This window comes from Pocillopora damicornis, chromosome 3 (assembly GCF_964200805.1).
Source record: "Pocillopora damicornis chromosome 3, jaPocDami1.2, whole genome shotgun sequence".
NCBI lineage: Eukaryota > Metazoa > Cnidaria > Anthozoa > Scleractinia > Pocilloporidae > Pocillopora > Pocillopora damicornis.
In genome coordinates, this window is record NC_142672.1 from 11,703,700 (window position 1) to 11,720,400 (window position 16,701).

The 16,701-nt window shown below is 38.9% G+C and overlaps 2 protein-coding genes and 1 pseudogene across 4 annotated transcripts in view; all 3 read left to right on the top strand.

Annotated features, from left to right (window-relative positions):
• Positions 1-1,308, top strand: part of LOC113667080 (uncharacterized) — a 6,841-nt gene extending 5,533 nt beyond the window's left edge. The window contains exon 3 of the mRNA XM_089199003.1: positions 60-1,308. Coding sequence (XP_089055129.1) covers positions 60-632 — 573 coding nt within the window. The 3' untranslated portion in view covers positions 633-1,308. The remainder of the gene's footprint in view (positions 1-59) is intronic.
• A 1,910-nt stretch (positions 1,309-3,218) lies between these two features.
• Positions 3,219-4,082, top strand: LOC149048238 (52 kDa repressor of the inhibitor of the protein kinase-like; annotated as a pseudogene).
• Positions 4,083-9,960: 5,878 nt separating this feature from the next.
• LOC113666099 (uncharacterized) lies at positions 9,961-16,215 on the top strand. Of its 3 annotated transcripts, none has more exons than XM_027181860.2 (4): positions 9,961-10,244; positions 12,686-13,209; positions 13,733-13,915; positions 14,872-16,215. In XM_027181860.2, the coding sequence occupies exons 2-4, from the start codon at positions 12,694-12,696 to the stop codon at positions 15,376-15,378; spliced, it is 1,206 nt and encodes a 401-aa protein (XP_027037661.2). In that variant the 5' UTR covers positions 9,961-10,244; positions 12,686-12,693; the 3' UTR covers positions 15,379-16,215. The 3 variants fall into 3 exon arrangements, with proteins under 3 accessions (XP_027037661.2, XP_089055130.1, XP_089055132.1); XM_089199004.1 differs by lacking the exon at positions 9,961-10,244 and adding an exon at positions 11,629-11,783; XM_089199006.1 differs by lacking the exon at positions 9,961-10,244 and adding an exon at positions 12,550-12,572.
• Positions 16,216-16,701: the final 486 nt, after the last annotated feature.

Consider the following 16,701-nt stretch of genomic DNA (forward strand, 5'->3'; position numbering starts at 1 on the left):
CACATTAAGTACTGTGCTGGCACTGAGATACATTTTTTCAATGTTTTTCTTCTTTATAGGTTGGCAAAGGTTTGAGATATATACCCCATGTGAAGTCATGTGTGGAGAAATATTCCAAGAGACTGAAAGTGAGCAGCATCATACTATTGACTATGATTCCTTGGCTGAAGGTCAGCCAAGCAAGTGCGCAAGAAGCCTTCACTGGGATCTCTGTTACAAGTTATTTTGCTGTTATTGGATGGGGCCAAGCAATGCATCTTCTTTTTATCATCATTGTCATTTTTCCATGTTTTCTATTGAAACTGGAAAAACCTGCTCTCAAGTCAGTTGTGATAATGGCCAGTCAGAAATCCCTGGCAGTTGCAGTATCAATAACCGGTTACCTTCCATTTACGCAAGCTGAACAAGGCTTGCTAAGCTTACCAATGATTTTAATGCACCTTGGAATTCTTCTGTCTGATTCAGTGTGGGCATCTTGGTGGTTTGCATGGGATGCCAAGAAAGAAAAAGAGAAAGCTGGCCCTGGCAACATGGCATTTAATGGAGATGAGACTACTAATCAAACAACTAATGATGAGCTGAATCATTTATCCTGTGATGCAAATCAACAGTTTTATGTTTCATCTGTTTAATGACCTAATTTAGGTCATCTACCATTTTTCCTCAACTAATGGCTGTGCCCTAATAAGCACCCTTCCCAAATTAGCACCCACCCTCCAGGCCATAGTATCAAACAAGCACCCTGCTTGAATAAATACCCCTTTTCCTTTTCCCCCTCCCCTCCTGCCTCTTTTTCTTAGATAGTTAGGATACAAGGTAAACCTGTTCATAGTACCACTTTATTTATGAATTTTTAAGCTGTAACTACTGCTGAATCAGTTCAGGAGAATAATAAGTGCCCCCTCAATCAAGCCCCATCCTTCTAATAAGCATCACTCTTTTGTTGCCTTAAATAAGTGCCCGCATGCTTATTCAAGGAAACACAGTAGCTCTGAAGTAAATTATTATGCTGTATTGAGCTAAGTTTTGTTTGATCTTCATTTTTACACATATTTATCTTGTCATCAGTAAGTCACTTGATACTTGGCACAGGTGTAGTACATGTGTCAGTGAGAAAGGGGAAAAAGTGTATATTGTGATTGATCAAAACTGTAACAAAATTCTCAAACGTGATTGATTATTACCAGCCTGATTTGAGCACTAACAGGCAGTGTACTACACAGATAATAGAAAAGTCACTTTGGAACATAAGAATCACATCAAGTATTTAGGTGTTTTAATCAATAAAAATCTCTCTTGGAAAAACCATTTGGACTGTGTCATCACTAAAACAAGTATGACCATAGGAATGATTGCTAAGCTGAGACACTTTGTTCCAACATCTGTAGTCATAAATATCTATAACTCCTTAATTTCACCTTATTTAACTTAAGGACTTGTTGCTTGGGGTAATGTGTCTAAAAACTATCTAAACAAAATTGTTCTACAATATGTTTCGTACACTCAGAAACTCTAGGACATTTTATCCTTTACTATGAACATCTGTCATTTTCCTATTTTCTTTCAAAGGAATATCTTGTAAATATGGTAGAAAACAAAAATAAAAGTGTGTGTGTATAAAGTGTGTGTGTAGGCATCATGCTTGTAATTGGACAGTGTCATACCTGTGTATGTGGACAGTATGTGTCATGTGGGCATGCTGTTGTTGTGCATTTCCCTGAGTTATCTGTTGTCTTACTTCAAAAACATTTCACCGATGTCTAATTTCTTTCTTGAATTTTGTCATAGGTTTGATTAATTGGTAACAGAACTTTGTGTGTTCCAACTCTGTGTTTAATCATACCAGCAATTAACACATCACTCAACTCAGGCTCATTACCACTGTTAACTCTTTAACTCTCCATATGATTGCTTATTCTTTCTCTTGGCTGCTGCACTTTTCCTTGTTAATTAGTTTTGAGAGTTTGTTGTTAGATCAAGATAAGAACTTCTACCTGGTAAGTTTGTGTATTCTCATTACCTGTTCACTGGATAATATATTGGATATTAATTATTATGGTGAGAAGTTACATGTTAGTCTCTTCTGGTAGTTGAAGGGTTAACCATTTACATCCTAATATCAGTATGCTTATTCTCCATACTGGTCTTCACACATTTCCTAAGGTGCTGTTAGCTTTACCCTTAATGGCCTCCCGTCATCGTAACAAATTTCATCAATAGCCAACAGTTTTAATCGACAAAACTAAATGTTACCGTAAATTTTGCGTTAATTGCGAATACCATTTTGCCGAGATCATTGCCACAAAAACACCATAATCAGATTAGTTTTCACTTTATTTTGTGATAGTTGTCACCAATGTTGCATTTCGCAGCAAGGCTGAGAAGGAAATTGTTAACCACAACAATGATAACGAAGATTCAGATTTTTATAAACATTTGGTACTGAACATCGGCAGAAATATTGGACAAGATGGCGGCCGCGCTTGCGAATCTCGTCCATAATGGCGTCCAAATAATATAAGAAACTGTATGGAAATTTGTAAAATTTCTAAAATATAACAATCAGGAGCTCATGGTCCCGTCTGCTCTCGATCGAGACATATTCAGTACTGATTCTGCTATTCATCAAACCTCACAGGGACTCGATAAATAAAAACCACTTACTTCCCGAGCCAGTTCTTTTGTCATTGATCATTGACCCGCCTTACAGTTCTTCAAAATCCGTCGTTCTCCATCCCAAACACTCGCCTATTACAGGAAAGTGCATCAATAAAGTCCACTGCTCTCGATCGAATTGACTGCTACAGAGTTCGAAGCGTCCAAATATCCTGTAAAATTGCCATTTTCTCCTATCAAAAAACTTCCCGACGCGCCAGAATATCCCTTATTTTCCATGTTGAGTAAGTGACGAGAAGCCATGTTGAAAACTATGACTGAAATAGTTAAACACGAGCAACGCTGATCTTCGAATAGTCGGCCATATTTGTTTATGTTCTAGAAGGGAAATAAATTAGTTCTCAGGTCCTTTTCGGAATTAAAATATGCCAGGCATTAAATGCAAATTCAGTAGTCTTAGCGCGAAAATTAATTAAAGCAAATCAAAATTCTGACATCATGTCATCGCTCTGCCTCGAAAAATCCCAAAGATTTACTTACAGGTCTTCTTTTCTTTTTATCTTCATCAAATAGAAGATCTGCGGTGCTCAGATTGTACAAAGATACTATCACAAAAGCCCAGGGACTGAAAGCCTCTTTGTTGTCATTCCAGACTGTAGTGGTTTTTATTGCGACCAAAAATATTCTTGATGAAGTCAAAGCTCTTGCATCAAAGCTGCAGAAACGGGATCAAGATATTTTTGAAGCTTACATGATGGTTGACGAAGTAATTGGAAACATCAAGTCCGTTAGAAAAAACATTGACCGTCAAGTCTGGTACAAACAAATATTAGACCTTACTGAGAAATTGGGAATTGTTGAAGCTAGTCCCAGAAAGACAAGCATACAGAGGAATCGCTCAAACATACCCAGTTGTAGCCCAATTGATCATTACAAAAAATTCTGTGGCTATTCCCCTTCTTGATTATTCAAATGCAAGACCGATTTTCTGACGAAGATCGCCCCGCCCGTCACTTGCATTATCTAGTACCCTCTATCATAGTTAATAACACCTCGGAGCTATCTGAACAGAAGGCATGTTGTTCTGGGAGAATGACTTTCCATTTCCCAAATCCCTTAGGAATGAGCTGCGAAGATAGAAAATTATGTGGCAGTCAGCAGAGAAGGAACTTCCAAGCAATCTTCTACCAGCACTTGGCGCGTGTGACGAGGATGCTTTTCCAAACATCCATCGTCTTCTTCTCATTGCATGCACCCTACCAATCAGTACTGCGGAAGCTGAGCGGTTCTTTTCGCTCATGAAACGGATCAAGACGTGCGCCAGATCAACGATGTGTGAAGAGCGCTTTTCAGATCTCGCTATTATTGCTGTGCATTACCCTGAGAGATTCGAGGTAGACGAGATATGCGAGGCCTTTGTAAAAGCTCATCCTAAGAGACTCTTTCAGGCTACGTTGTTTGATTAACAAGGTATGTAGAGAAACGACAAATAACTATTTTTGATACTGCTGTCCCTTTCAATCATGCACTTTTATTTTTGGGTTTCTTGCTGAGAAATAAGATAAACTCCAGTTTTTATATCATACCTTCACAACGCTTTTCAAGTCTCAGGAATTCTGTAAATGGCGCTTTGGAGGGAAAAATCGGAAACCTTTTTTTTGGCTCCGGACCCCGAAAGAGCTCGCGTTAGAGGCACGGGGCCGTCACTCGCCTTCCACACCATTGGCGTTAAAGGTTACTACAATAGTGTAGAACCCCCCCCCCCCCTTTGAGAAATTCTTGGATCCGCCCCTGCATTGGCATGCTTCATGGCTTTCAAGGCATACAAGGCTTTCACGGCTTTCAAGCGTTCGCGACTCAATCCATTCCAAAAATACCGCTCAATAGCATCTTTCAGTGTGGATTGGCCGCGAACAATACGACTTGTGCATGCGTCTGTAAGTATTTTGAGCGTTTGCACCATAAGCTCAACATAAGATGACATATACTTATGGAATTTGAGTTATTTTATTAGCTTCCAACTTAACCTTGAGCCTGTAACGATGGAGCATAAACGTTTTATATGGCTTGATCGCGAGTATAAGTGCATGGAACTAATGGATTTTCATTGTTCTATTCCATAAAGGTACATCAAAGTTATCCTGGCACACGTTTATGTTTACCGCTAAATTGTGTTCGTTGTTACGACAATAATTGTTGAACAATAAACTCTGTCGCTCAAGGTTGTTACAACTCCGAATATTAAAGTCTGAATTCGAAAGCAATATTTAGGTAGGCTCTTCCAATACAGAACTGGCACATTGCAATGGTTAAGTTTTTGATGTCAACCTCCGGGCCTATGCAATGCAAGAGCCCTTTAACTGAAACTAGTTGTTTCGTATTCGTTTAGTAGTTTGAGGCGGCAATTTCTACAAAATGGACACCGGCATTTTAGAGAGGGTCTTCGTTTTGTAGTTTGAGGCGGGTAAAACTACAAAACGAAGAGCTCATCGATTTCAATGTTTTAGCTTCAAATAAAACGTTTCAGCAAGGGTCTTCGTTTTGTGGTTTGAGGCGGGTAAAACTGCAAAACGATGACTCTGTCGATTTCAATGTTTTAGCGTCAAGTAAAGCGTTTTAGCAAGGATCTTCATTTTGTAGTTTGAGGTGGGCAAACTACGACATGAAGACACCATCGATTTCAATGTTTTAGCGTCAAATAGAGCGTTTTGGCGAAGGTCTTCGTTTTGTAGTTTTACCCGCCTCAAACTAATCGATTTCATTGTTTTGGCGTCGAAAAAAGCGTTTCAGCACATTTCATTTCATTGATTTCCAAGTCTTCGGCCGTCGGTTTTCGGTATTCGGTCTTCGGTTTGGAGACACCCTAATGACCGCTGCCCATCCCACCTCCAACCCACACAACCTTTTTTCTAATTCCCATCACGACGAATGCACAAGTTTTCTCATCACACAAATGCCCAAAAATAAAATAAAATTTATTCCACAAGACTTGAAAGTTGACATAAATCGAATTCAACTGTACCTATATTCAATAAGTCCAAGAAATCAATACAAACTTAAGCCATATCATGAATGATGATGAGGTGTTCATATTTCAACGAATCAACGCAGGACTCGGAGAGAGCGGTTCGTAAAATGGAATTATCATTTAGAATGAGAAATGTTAGCTCTTCTGTGTTTTTAACGTGTCTTACCACGCCTTATAAGAAATGCGATACTACTGGACAGATGAAAGACATCAGATTATCTTTAGTAAACGTGTTACTCATGTTGTGAAAATGGTGGATAGTTGTTGGAGAGAAACAATGTCGACATGGTTGATCCCTCGATTCTATTGTAAAAACTTCAAGCATATGGGCTTGACAACAAATCGTTAATCTGGTTTCGATCATATCTGAATGAAAGGCGCCAGTTGGTATCTATGGGTAACATAGAATCCCCTACTGCTTGTGTTCGTCATGGCGTACCTCAGGGTTCAATTCTGGGTCCCTTGCTTTTCATCGTCTTTATTAACGATCTTCCGCTACATGTGAGCTCGGCTCAAATTGACCTATAAGCAGACGACACGACGTTAACCTCCGCTGCTAACTTTGATTCCGTTGGTGTTCTACAAAGTTCATTGACTACAACAATTTCTGAGGTCGACCAATGGGCAACAGTTAATAAACTTCCTCTTAATGAGGGCAAGACAAAAGTGCTTATCATTACTGGCAAGCGACTTTCTACCAGGATTAACCATGACCTTGCTGTAGTTGTTAATGGAAAACAACTTGAGAATGTTCGTTGTGCAAAGCTTTTGGGACTAGAAATCAACCACGAACTAACATTTATCCCTCATGTGGAGAAATTGAGTAAAAAGCTCTCGCAGCGGATAGGCATTTTAAAGAGAATTAAATATTGTCTACCTCTAAAACATCGACTTATTTTCTATAACACCATGATAAGACTGGTAATTGATTATGTAAATGTGGTTTGGACGAGCTCTGATAAACATTGCCTTAACCGTGTTCTAAAGTTGCAGAAGAGGGCTGCTAGAATTATTCTAGACGCCGATTGTCAAGCCTCCTCCGTCAATCTGTTCAATAACTAAACTTATTGTTCCTTAACGACGAGAGTGAGTGGAAAAATTTTGAATCAAATATTGCTTGATGACTTGCACCAAATATTTTGATTTGAGCAGTTCTTTAAAGGCAAGCTGTGTTGCAAGATTCATGATTTGTCGAGTGCGCCGATTATACTTTTCTGGATTGGTTTGCCTGGTGCTATCTCTAGATGAATGTCTGATTAATCTTGACTATGGACGATTTTGTGTGGCTCCTATTTTTCTCCGATTTTTCTACGAAAGATGGCTGAGTTTTCTCTTTGGTGGTTTGGTTGCAGTCAATCTCGGGGTAAACATCGTGGTGAGTTACGCTTGGATCGGGTCTTTCGATGTTAGAAGTTTGAACAGTTGCAAGTGTGTTGCAAGGTGGATTTTGTGTCATTATTGGCTGTTGAAGGAAATTGTTTGGCTGTTTCGAGGATAATTTTGAGAACACGGAACGAATGGATATGTTTCCGATGCCTGGAGAAGTGATCTTGTGGAGTCGTTTAGGTTTGGCTAAGGACGAATTCAAATATCATCGTTAGCATCGTTGATTCTGTTTTCTGGAATGAATGATTTACCCAGGTAAGTCAATATGATGTGATCTACTAACGTTGAAAATACATCAAGTCGAAGGAAAAGTTTTGGTCTCGATCCGCATTTTTCTCAACAAAATAATCACAAACCGCTTAAAAAGATGATAATACGGACCAGGCGCAAACATATTTTTCCAACATCATCTTCGTGCAAACAATTTTTTAAAAAATTTTTTTTTCGGTGTTCTTTTTATTTGTGCTTAATATTACCATTGCCTTATTGAACTATTTCACGAAGAAGGTAATCAATAGTGCTATAGCCTCTTATATTGTCAATATGTGCTCCACTCACCTTTTAAGGGCATACGTTTTTCAGTTGTCAACGAATGTGTAATGTACGTCAAGAACTTCAGCTGCTTGAACCATTTTGTCTATCGTTTTTTGGAATTCATTCGTTTATGCCGTTCATGGAATTCATTGACTTCTGAAATATGTATTAAACAGCAATGATAAATAAAGCCAAGATTGTAGAATGTTATTTGTTTAATACAGTTTTGAGAGAAATACCTGTTATATGAAGTTTTGTAATAGGACAAAGTGTTGAAATTTTATTGCCACGACAAATTCCCATTTTTTTGAAGAAATATTCAGCTATTTTCAGAATTGTTGTTCGCGAAATACAGAGTGACCACCTTTTTAGCCTAAATTGCGTTAATCTTTATACTAATGCTTCAATTTGTTACTTTATTTTTTTATTTCAGTTTTGGTAATAATATTTTTTAATATCTTACCTGACTTCCTTGCAAACATTTTTTTCCTACCCTATCACGTTTGCAAACAATTCATTTGTATTTTCAGACCCTGCAAACAATTTTTTTCAATATTTCTCATAACCCTCCTCCAGAAAAATAATAGTCCGTCCCTAACCTGCAAAATGTTTACTTTAGTAACTCTTAACTCTGTCAATCACGGCCCCTTCCTTCCCCCGTGATAACTTGGGGCCCATGTCCAGCTTTGCTGACTGGGAAATACGCAAACCACAGTAAATTGCATTTCCCATGTTAGATTATCCCAAACTGTATCACATTTAAGTTTTGGTATCCCTTATCAACAAACGGCTGCACTGGATTTCTGATTTTGCTATCGTTGAAAAACAATGTGAAGAATGAAAATCTTTTTCTCTATGAGGTTACGTACGGGTTTCAAATGGAGAATCGTGATTGGCTCTTATACCTTGGACATCAAAACACCACCCCATTTGATGTCACGGGTGCTTTGTGTGATCTTTTTGACGTATCCATAAATATTTACCACGGGAAATTTACCTCTCGGAAATATTGGTTAATCTCACTAAATGCGGTTTCCCGGTGTTAAAGGGTCACTTACCACGATAAAAAGAGCCCCATGTAGCTGCACCTTAAGAAAGCTAAGGTGCTTACCATTTAGCAAAAACATTGGGAAATTTCGGCTGAAAGTCAAATGAAATGGTAAGGGTGCTTAACACTTGTTAAAATAAACTGGTTGGGACGACCGTTGAATAATGGTAAGGGTTTTTCCAATATCATCAACCAACCGAACGAGATGGCGCTTACCATTTGCAATTCGATTTCCCGTAATTGTTTTCGGCTGACGAGAGATCGGAAACTGGAGAGTTTAGCAAATGGTAAGGAAATTTCCGCCGTTCCATTCCGAACAGAAAAAGAGGACTTCCTCTGGAGGAAGTCCAAAATTTCCGTTCCATTTACCTTTCAACCGAAATTTTCGCATTTTTTCGCCAAAACAGGAAAAAAATCAAAAGGAGGAAGATACAGCTGTTTTGAGACGCCATTTGACGAGGGTAAATCTGCTTTTTGTTCGACACTTTACATATCAAAACAAAGGAAATTTGTTCCTCTTTTTGATTCTGGCGGTACATCTTTAATTTGCGCCTGCGTAAAAGAGATATCACCCGAGACCCTTCGCTCGGTCCTGTTTTGATCAAAATCGCCTTGTTAATTTCACGCAACCGCTCGGAGAAAAAGTAAAAATGACGAGGGAAAAACTTTACCTTCAAGTTAGAAAATTAGCGAAATAGAAACCCACAGTATTATAGTTTAATATTTCAGAGGTATATTGAGTGCTTTTTCCGTAGAGAATCCGCACGATGGTAAAACATTCGAAAATTGCACTCGAAAATTGCGTATCATTCAGAGATATCATTGAATTTATATCTGGGTAAATTTTAAAAAATAATAACACCAGTAAAAAACATAAGCTGCGATCGACTGTGAACGCTCTATGCAGCTGTGGAAACATTCACACTTCCAAAGCTTGTTTTTTCTCTCACATAAATCGACAATAGAATGACAACCACTGTGTTAGGTTTGTAAAACATCACAGGAACATCAATGAATCTTCCCGGCGCTCATTGACATATTTAAACTAAGGAAGTCAGTTTTGCAAATACTGACATATACTGATCAGATATTGACAGCGTAAGGAATTCGAAAATACTCTTTGTTTGCTTTACGTGCACGTTTTTCATTTTACTTCGTACATGTTATTAGAACGAGAGAGGTCGAGGTTACAGTGTAGAGAAATGTTTATTTGAATCTTAATAGATTCAATATAAAAGTGCAATTACCCAGTAAACAACATTAAACTGCGGATGAAGAAGTCTCAGAGATGACGATTAAAACCCAAAATTTTCTCAAGTCCATATAAATAACTTGACCCAATTCTTTTAGAGTCAGGAATCTGACAGTCACTAAATTTTCATTTCTTTTGTATGAAGGTAAATAGTGCAGCCTATTAATGAGAAAAAATCATTCACGCTATAGAAAATATGGATGTTTTACACAGCTGCGCTGTTGCCCCGTAACCTCGCATCTTTTAAGACGTTGAATATGAATGTAAATCAGCGAGGAAAAAAGACAACGCATCAATTATGGTTTGCCTCTTTCACGCGGAAAGTTTAATTGATCGTAGAGCTCAAGACATCTTAATAGTTTCATAGAATCAGGAGCAAGGTGAGTTGTGACCAACCAAATTAAATTTAGCGATTAGCGGGGAATTTTGGGGTTATTCTTCAACTTTTTTTTTTGGTTGTCATGATGCCACTGAATATCTGCTTTCGCTAAACAGCTGATTCTGGTGCGCCTAATCATCGCGTTTTCACTTTGCAAAATTTACTACCGTTCGATTTCTTGAATAATTTTTGTCAAATCAATGTCTGCTTTTATTTAATGCACTTGATTGTTGCAATGATTTACCTTTCGATAAAGATTTTATCTTCCGTGGATTTTTAGGCAATCCAGGATCGACTGAATATTTCTGACGTATTTAATGTAATTTCATGTGTTTTTGATAAGCTTAGATAAGAGAGAATATGCGGAAAAGATAACTTGATAAACGTATTTTGAATTTTGGCCGTAGACGAACTTAATTCATAAAATCGTAGAATCCTATTCCATTTTTTACACTGTGGGGCATTGTGCGACCGGCATCTTTCGATATATAAAAGTGAAAAAGGCTCATTATGTGTTCGGGTCAAAGTCGAGGGATATCGCGATGTCGTGAAACTGGAATAAATATTGATAAATGCTATACATTCTCTACTGTACTTGACCAATTATGAAATATATATCTAGTTTGGTGGTTTTCTGCTTACGAGAGGATGGACGAAAGTTAGAAAGTTTTAATTTATCGTGATAACTACTCTCGTCGGTTCGACTGTCGAGTGTTCTTGACCGAAGTATAGCTGTGAGGCTACGGGCTAGAATTTGTCGGCTCAAAGAAGGAGGATGTCTCCAGCAGTAGTTTGGAGGGTATCAGTTAACAAAACGATCCAACCGCTTTGGTATGAATAACTACTCAAGACTTAAGCCTTGAATCTGGCACCCTCACATGAAACAGACAATCATTGTTGGTAAACATTGCCATTTGTTAAGTTGCAGTTTTAAAGCGCAAAGGATTGCGAGTTTTTAGATTTGAGCTTCGAACTACTGTCGTATCAAACTCTGCGGAGTGCTCCGGTCCCCCTTCCCCATTCTCCCCCGGTAGTGGTGAGATTTCAGTTACAGGAAGTTCATATCAAAACTGGTGACTTGAATGAGCGCTGGTAGGGTTTCTCAGTGTAAAGTTGTCGGTTCGATTTAAACTTGACGCGAGGCTAACTAACTCCGGACGGAGTCCGCAGCAAACCGGGTTTCTTTGATGCAGATTTGGTTGAACGAATGAAACCCAGCCAGGAATAAAAACAAATCGTTGCCCTTAATGAATAAAAAGAAACAGTTGGTTGGTTACGGTACCAACAATCAGGTTACCTTTGTTTTCTGGTAAACAGGAGAAAACAAATGGCCCACCAGTATGTTTGCACATAATTAATATAAATCCGATTGAAATCTGCTTGTGAAAGGGAAAACTGCTTTAACGGAGCATCAACTTTTGAAGACTGGATAGTTGATACACAACCTAAATAACCGAACTATCGGAGGAGAAACTTCAAGTTGGCAATTTTAAGAAAATTATGTCGTTTGGGTTTTCGGAAAATGTCGAACGCTCTTCGGGTAGGTGCTATCATGTGACGATCATCACAATTTCTGTGAACGCAAGGAATAGGATTTACAAATCTTATTCGCTGAATATCAATTATGCGAGAGAATGGCAAATTTAGGAATTTTAGGTCTACTTTAACAGAGATGTTCAAGGATAGAAAACTTTGTCATTATTCAGTGGTTTTCCGGCCTATTGCTGGCTCAGTCGGACACTTTTGGCAATCAACTGTGATCAAAGATAATCCTCGAAAAAGTGAATACTATAATTTCACAGAGGGTATCATCTGAATCTAAAAGGTCGATGTAACATAAAATCTAACCCCTTGCACCCGAGAAGGTCATAATTGCTGTTCAGTGCTTTTTATATATTTTTTACGGCGAGTACAGTACCTGTTTATGGAGCAATTGTGAATCGAGGGTTGAGAGCTAGCCTGGTTTGCATAGCTTTTGATTTTACTTTACTATGCGATTGGGTAAAGTGCAACGCACCACTTTTTCAACCAATCAGATACAAGACCTAAGCACTTGCATCGCATTACTTTGGTTTTGAGTTTTTTGTCTTTCTTGCAAAGGGCCATAAACGATAGACATTGCATTAATTAGACGGCTTTCGCTCGTCAAGCCAACTAGCATTATCACTAGCATAAGTCATTATAAATTCGCTTTGACGATCGAAAGGTTAATTTTAGATTCTTTCGACGGTGGCCAATTCACATTACCAACTTCACTGATAAAACCAAACTACATCATAAAATCGGTCACATTTGCTTCGCACTCTTTGCTGTAGGTGTTATTTGGCGCGTAAGTACCCTTTAAGACTCTGTAGTTAACCCGACAAGATTCTTCCCGTCAACATTTCTGATCATTTTACCTCTTTCTTTTTTCTGCATGACAATCCCACGTTAACAACTCAGGTCACGACATGTCTAAAGAGAAGAAAACACCACGAAACAGTCATGACGAAGATAAGATTAAATCTAATATTCCGAGGCCCTCGCATTGCTTATGGCGTCCACTCCGTACTCTGTGGGAATTATTTGATACTTACTACCTAGCGATCGGAATGATACTAATGATGGCCGTTGGTACTCAGTGGCCGGCATCAGGCAACTTTCTCTCCAAAATATATTTTTCTCAAATTTGTCTTGGGGTGTGTTTTCTTCTCTGTGGATTGCGCACGACAACGGGAGAGCTTCTTACAGCCGTCAAGTCGTACAAAGCAGTCGTCTGGGGAATTCTTACAATACTCTTGGTGGTTCCCATCACAGGAACGCAAATTACAAAGACTATACAGTTTGCGACGATGAGAGAGGATAATGTGACCACTTCTCAATCTACAGTTGTTGGAAATGTCACTGCTATTGGTCCCACGGAATTTGCTTTTGCGCTTCAAGTGTTTTTCACCGTGCCAGCAAGCATGTCTGGAGGTGCCATTCTGGTAAGTTAGAAGTCTAAAAACGATCAGCTGCTCTTTCATGCCTACGCTGGTGAGCGATGAGGCGATTAAATGAATTCTCCCTTTAACGTTAGGGGCTCTTAAGAGATTCCATAGGTTAGGACTTCGTCAAAACAGCCCAGTGTCTATGTAACTATCTTTCTCATTTCTTGAAATCGCACCACATGACTTTTACCTCTGAGAAAATTTCGATGTGTTTTTGTGAGATGGCTAGCTGAATTGTGAGCTTTGTAACCACGATATAAATTTTCTTATATAACAGCCCCGATAAGGGAGTGAAACTTGAAAGACTGAGGCTTGTTCTCTCAGTACCCATACTAAAATTCCCCTGAAAATAAAAATCGACAGCTAGGCTGTTTGATTTCTTACTCTGGCATACAAACGGAAAGAAGTTCTTAGATGAACAGAAAGAAAAACTCATCTTGACTCGTTTTCGGCTCATATGAACAGGCAAAATATTTCTCTCTTTCAGAGTACCTTGTTTTTCCTTTTTTTTTTTTTTCAGTCCTTGCTGGCCGGAGGTAACTTTTCCCTTGCGATCTTACTTATGGCTATAACAAACTTTGCTGGAGTGTTTAGTGTGGCGCCTATGCTAATCTGGATGACTGATCTCAGCAGTGGCGTAAATGTGAACAGATTTGGAAATATCATGATTGTATTTGCTCTAGTAACTGTACTACCGACCATTGTAAGTATTAGTAGGAGGGCTATAGAGAAAACGTTGGGTTGAGTAACGAGACCATACCTTCAGGCGGGCTTAGCGAACACTGTTTTTTTTTTTTTTTCAAAAAGATTTTTATTTCCTCCCCAAACAGTTAATGATGAATATTCATGGGAAAATAGCCGTTTCTCAGTGCCATTCAGTACGTGTCAAAAGCATTTTTTTCCCAGCTAGCAACTTTGACCAAGAACAAAGCCCCTGCCGAAAGAATCTTAGAGTTATTTTTTTTTTGCCAGCAAACATAACTTTTTTGTAGATTGTCAGTCTTTGATTTATTGTTTTTGCCCTATAATGTCTTGTCATTGTTCAAGGAAACTCATGCCACTCTTTAAACCAATCAGATGCAAAATTGCAATCAACGTTTTAGGCATTTCGTGTATGCATAAATTTTCTATAATAAGCGCGAGATTTCTTTCGTAGGACAATGTTGTTAAGGGCGAAACCCGAATCAACCATCAAACATATAAATTGAGAGCAAATATTCAATATTCGGTTTAGCCAATTAGTTCATAAATATTCTAAAAAATCATCCGTCTGTGAGTGGTGCGAAACCATTTCACTTACTCCACTTAGTGACCGAGCGTCCAAAAAAAATGTTGTCGCTTGAAGAGTTGCGTTGCGGGCCAACGATTTTTTTTGTTAATATGCATATGCTTGAGTCAGGGCCAAATAGAAGGATCGTTAGAGAGTGCTGCATATGTTGTTCATTTTTACGCGTTTATTTGGACTCCCATGAGTGATCAAGACAGATCTTTTCCTCAAAATCAAGCGGACAAGTGATGAGAATAAAGAAGAAGATCAATTAGGAATTATTAATTGATCCAAAACCAAATTCTCCGAACTAACCTCATAACAATTTTATGGCAGACAGTTAGGACAATCTATCAGTTCTTTGCATTCATTGACTGCTTGCTACCTTTCAGATCGGCAAGTTGCTGAGAAGTTTCAATGCTGTTGCTGAAAAAATCGACTCGTGTAACAGAGGAATCCACTACACTGTAATAACGCTATTCCTTCTCTCTACGTGGCCTGAAGTGAGCAGAGCGCAAGTAGAGGAGAAGTTTAATAACATTGTGTCTATGAATATTCTCATTATCGTTGGATACTCCTCTATCATGCATATCATGTTTCTGTTGCTCAACTGGATTGCGGGAGGATTTCTTGGCCTTGCTCTGCCGGTTAAGAAGACAGTTGTGATCCTTGGAAGCCACAAGGCATTGTCGTTTGCTCTTAAGGTGCTCAGGTTCCTGTCGACCAATGTTGGCTCAAGGAGACTGATGTCAATCGTTTGTATAATCTCATATTTGACGCTTCTTGTCCTCGACTCAGTCATCGTTTGCAAATGGGCCACAATCACGGAGGACGAAAAGGACAAGGATAAATCTGCGGCTAGTGCAAAATATGGAACGTTGCCACAAGACAGTGACTGACGACTGCGATATAAATTTAGTTTCATTCGAGTATTGGAGGAAAATTGGTTACGGGCTCACAAATCTTAGTCAACCACGCCCCTTTCTTTGTCTAACATTTTGGGAAAGCACAAAAAAACTAAGACGATTGACACACATCGGCGAAATCGTAAAGGAAAAAGGAAAAAGTAAAAAAGTAAAATTTAAGAGGCACTGACTACACTTTAATTTCTGTGTTAAACAAGCTGAAAGAATTCACGAAGATCTACAACCGTGTGTTAGATCACCCAATCTATTGAGGTACCGAAACTGACGGAATTTTTCGAGTACACGCGTGCACTGTATTCCGGTTGACAAAGATCCTTGAAAGCTTATCTAACGACCATTTGAAATCACTATCTTTGACAATGTTTGGTAATCATGGCTTAGCTCTGTTTTTATCTTTCTCGTGCGCAGTCTTAATCAGTGGTGGAGTATGGGTCTCCGCCCCACGCTACAGCACGCTATAGCGAGCTTCAGGGTAATTTAGGTGCCACCGCTATGTATCAAGATTCCGTTGCGTCGCCCTAGTTTCTTGCTCATCCATTTTTGAAATTTTCTCAGCTTTTTTGGATCGCGATATTTCAGGGGACCATTTCCTTAATCTTGAAGTTCGGGAAGCTTCTCTTTCTAAACATTCTTCAATAAATTGATACGAATTCAATTTTTCGGTAAGTGCACGTGAATACCTCTAAACAAAAATTTAACGGACATGCGATTTGGCTAGATTTGTACATTTTGTTGATGGGGCTAAATTTTTAAATCAAGGATAATTTATTTTGCTAAGGAAAATCGATGAAGTAAAGTGAGGTTAATATATATTTTATGTTCATGGCGTATTGTATTTTGCTAATCACACATATGTTCTCCACAAGTAAGTAATTCAGAGATACTTTGATCAACAAGTCCGAGAATTTGTTGACGAATCTACGTTTTAGCAGCCTACTAGCAAGAAGGCCCTCATTATAAGAGCCTGGGAACGAGCGCTCCTCCACCCGCGGGAAATCGTGAAACCTTGTGCAACGTGAGCCAGCGAGAGGTCTATTAATAATAAGCACCAACATTTTAGAGACGCGCACAGCAACCGGAAGTTAAAAGTTCTTATTCCTGGTGCTCTGTAAACACCCTTTTGGTCAATACAGTTTGGTTAAAAGTGCTAAAACGAAGACCCTACGGTCGATACATTAGCGTTAAGGTGCGCAAGAGTTAGTTTTATCCTTCTTCCAGTTTTCGTTCGCGAGGTGCCAGACCCGCGGTAGAACTCTTCCCGACTCGTCTCACATCTTCCCGCGGACGGAGAAACAC

Bases quoted from the DNA above. Each gene is read 5' to 3' on its own strand.
- LOC113666099 (XM_089199004.1), top strand. From the start codon at position 11,744: ATGTCGTTTGGGTTTTCGGAAAATGTCGAACGCTCTTCGG. The intron at 11,784-12,685 runs GTAGGTGCTATC...TTAACAACTCAG, and splicing joins AAATGTCGAACGCTCTTCGG to GTCACGACATGTCTAAAGAG. The intron at 13,916-14,871 runs GTAAGTATTAGT...GCTACCTTTCAG, and splicing joins TAACTGTACTACCGACCATT to ATCGGCAAGTTGCTGAGAAG.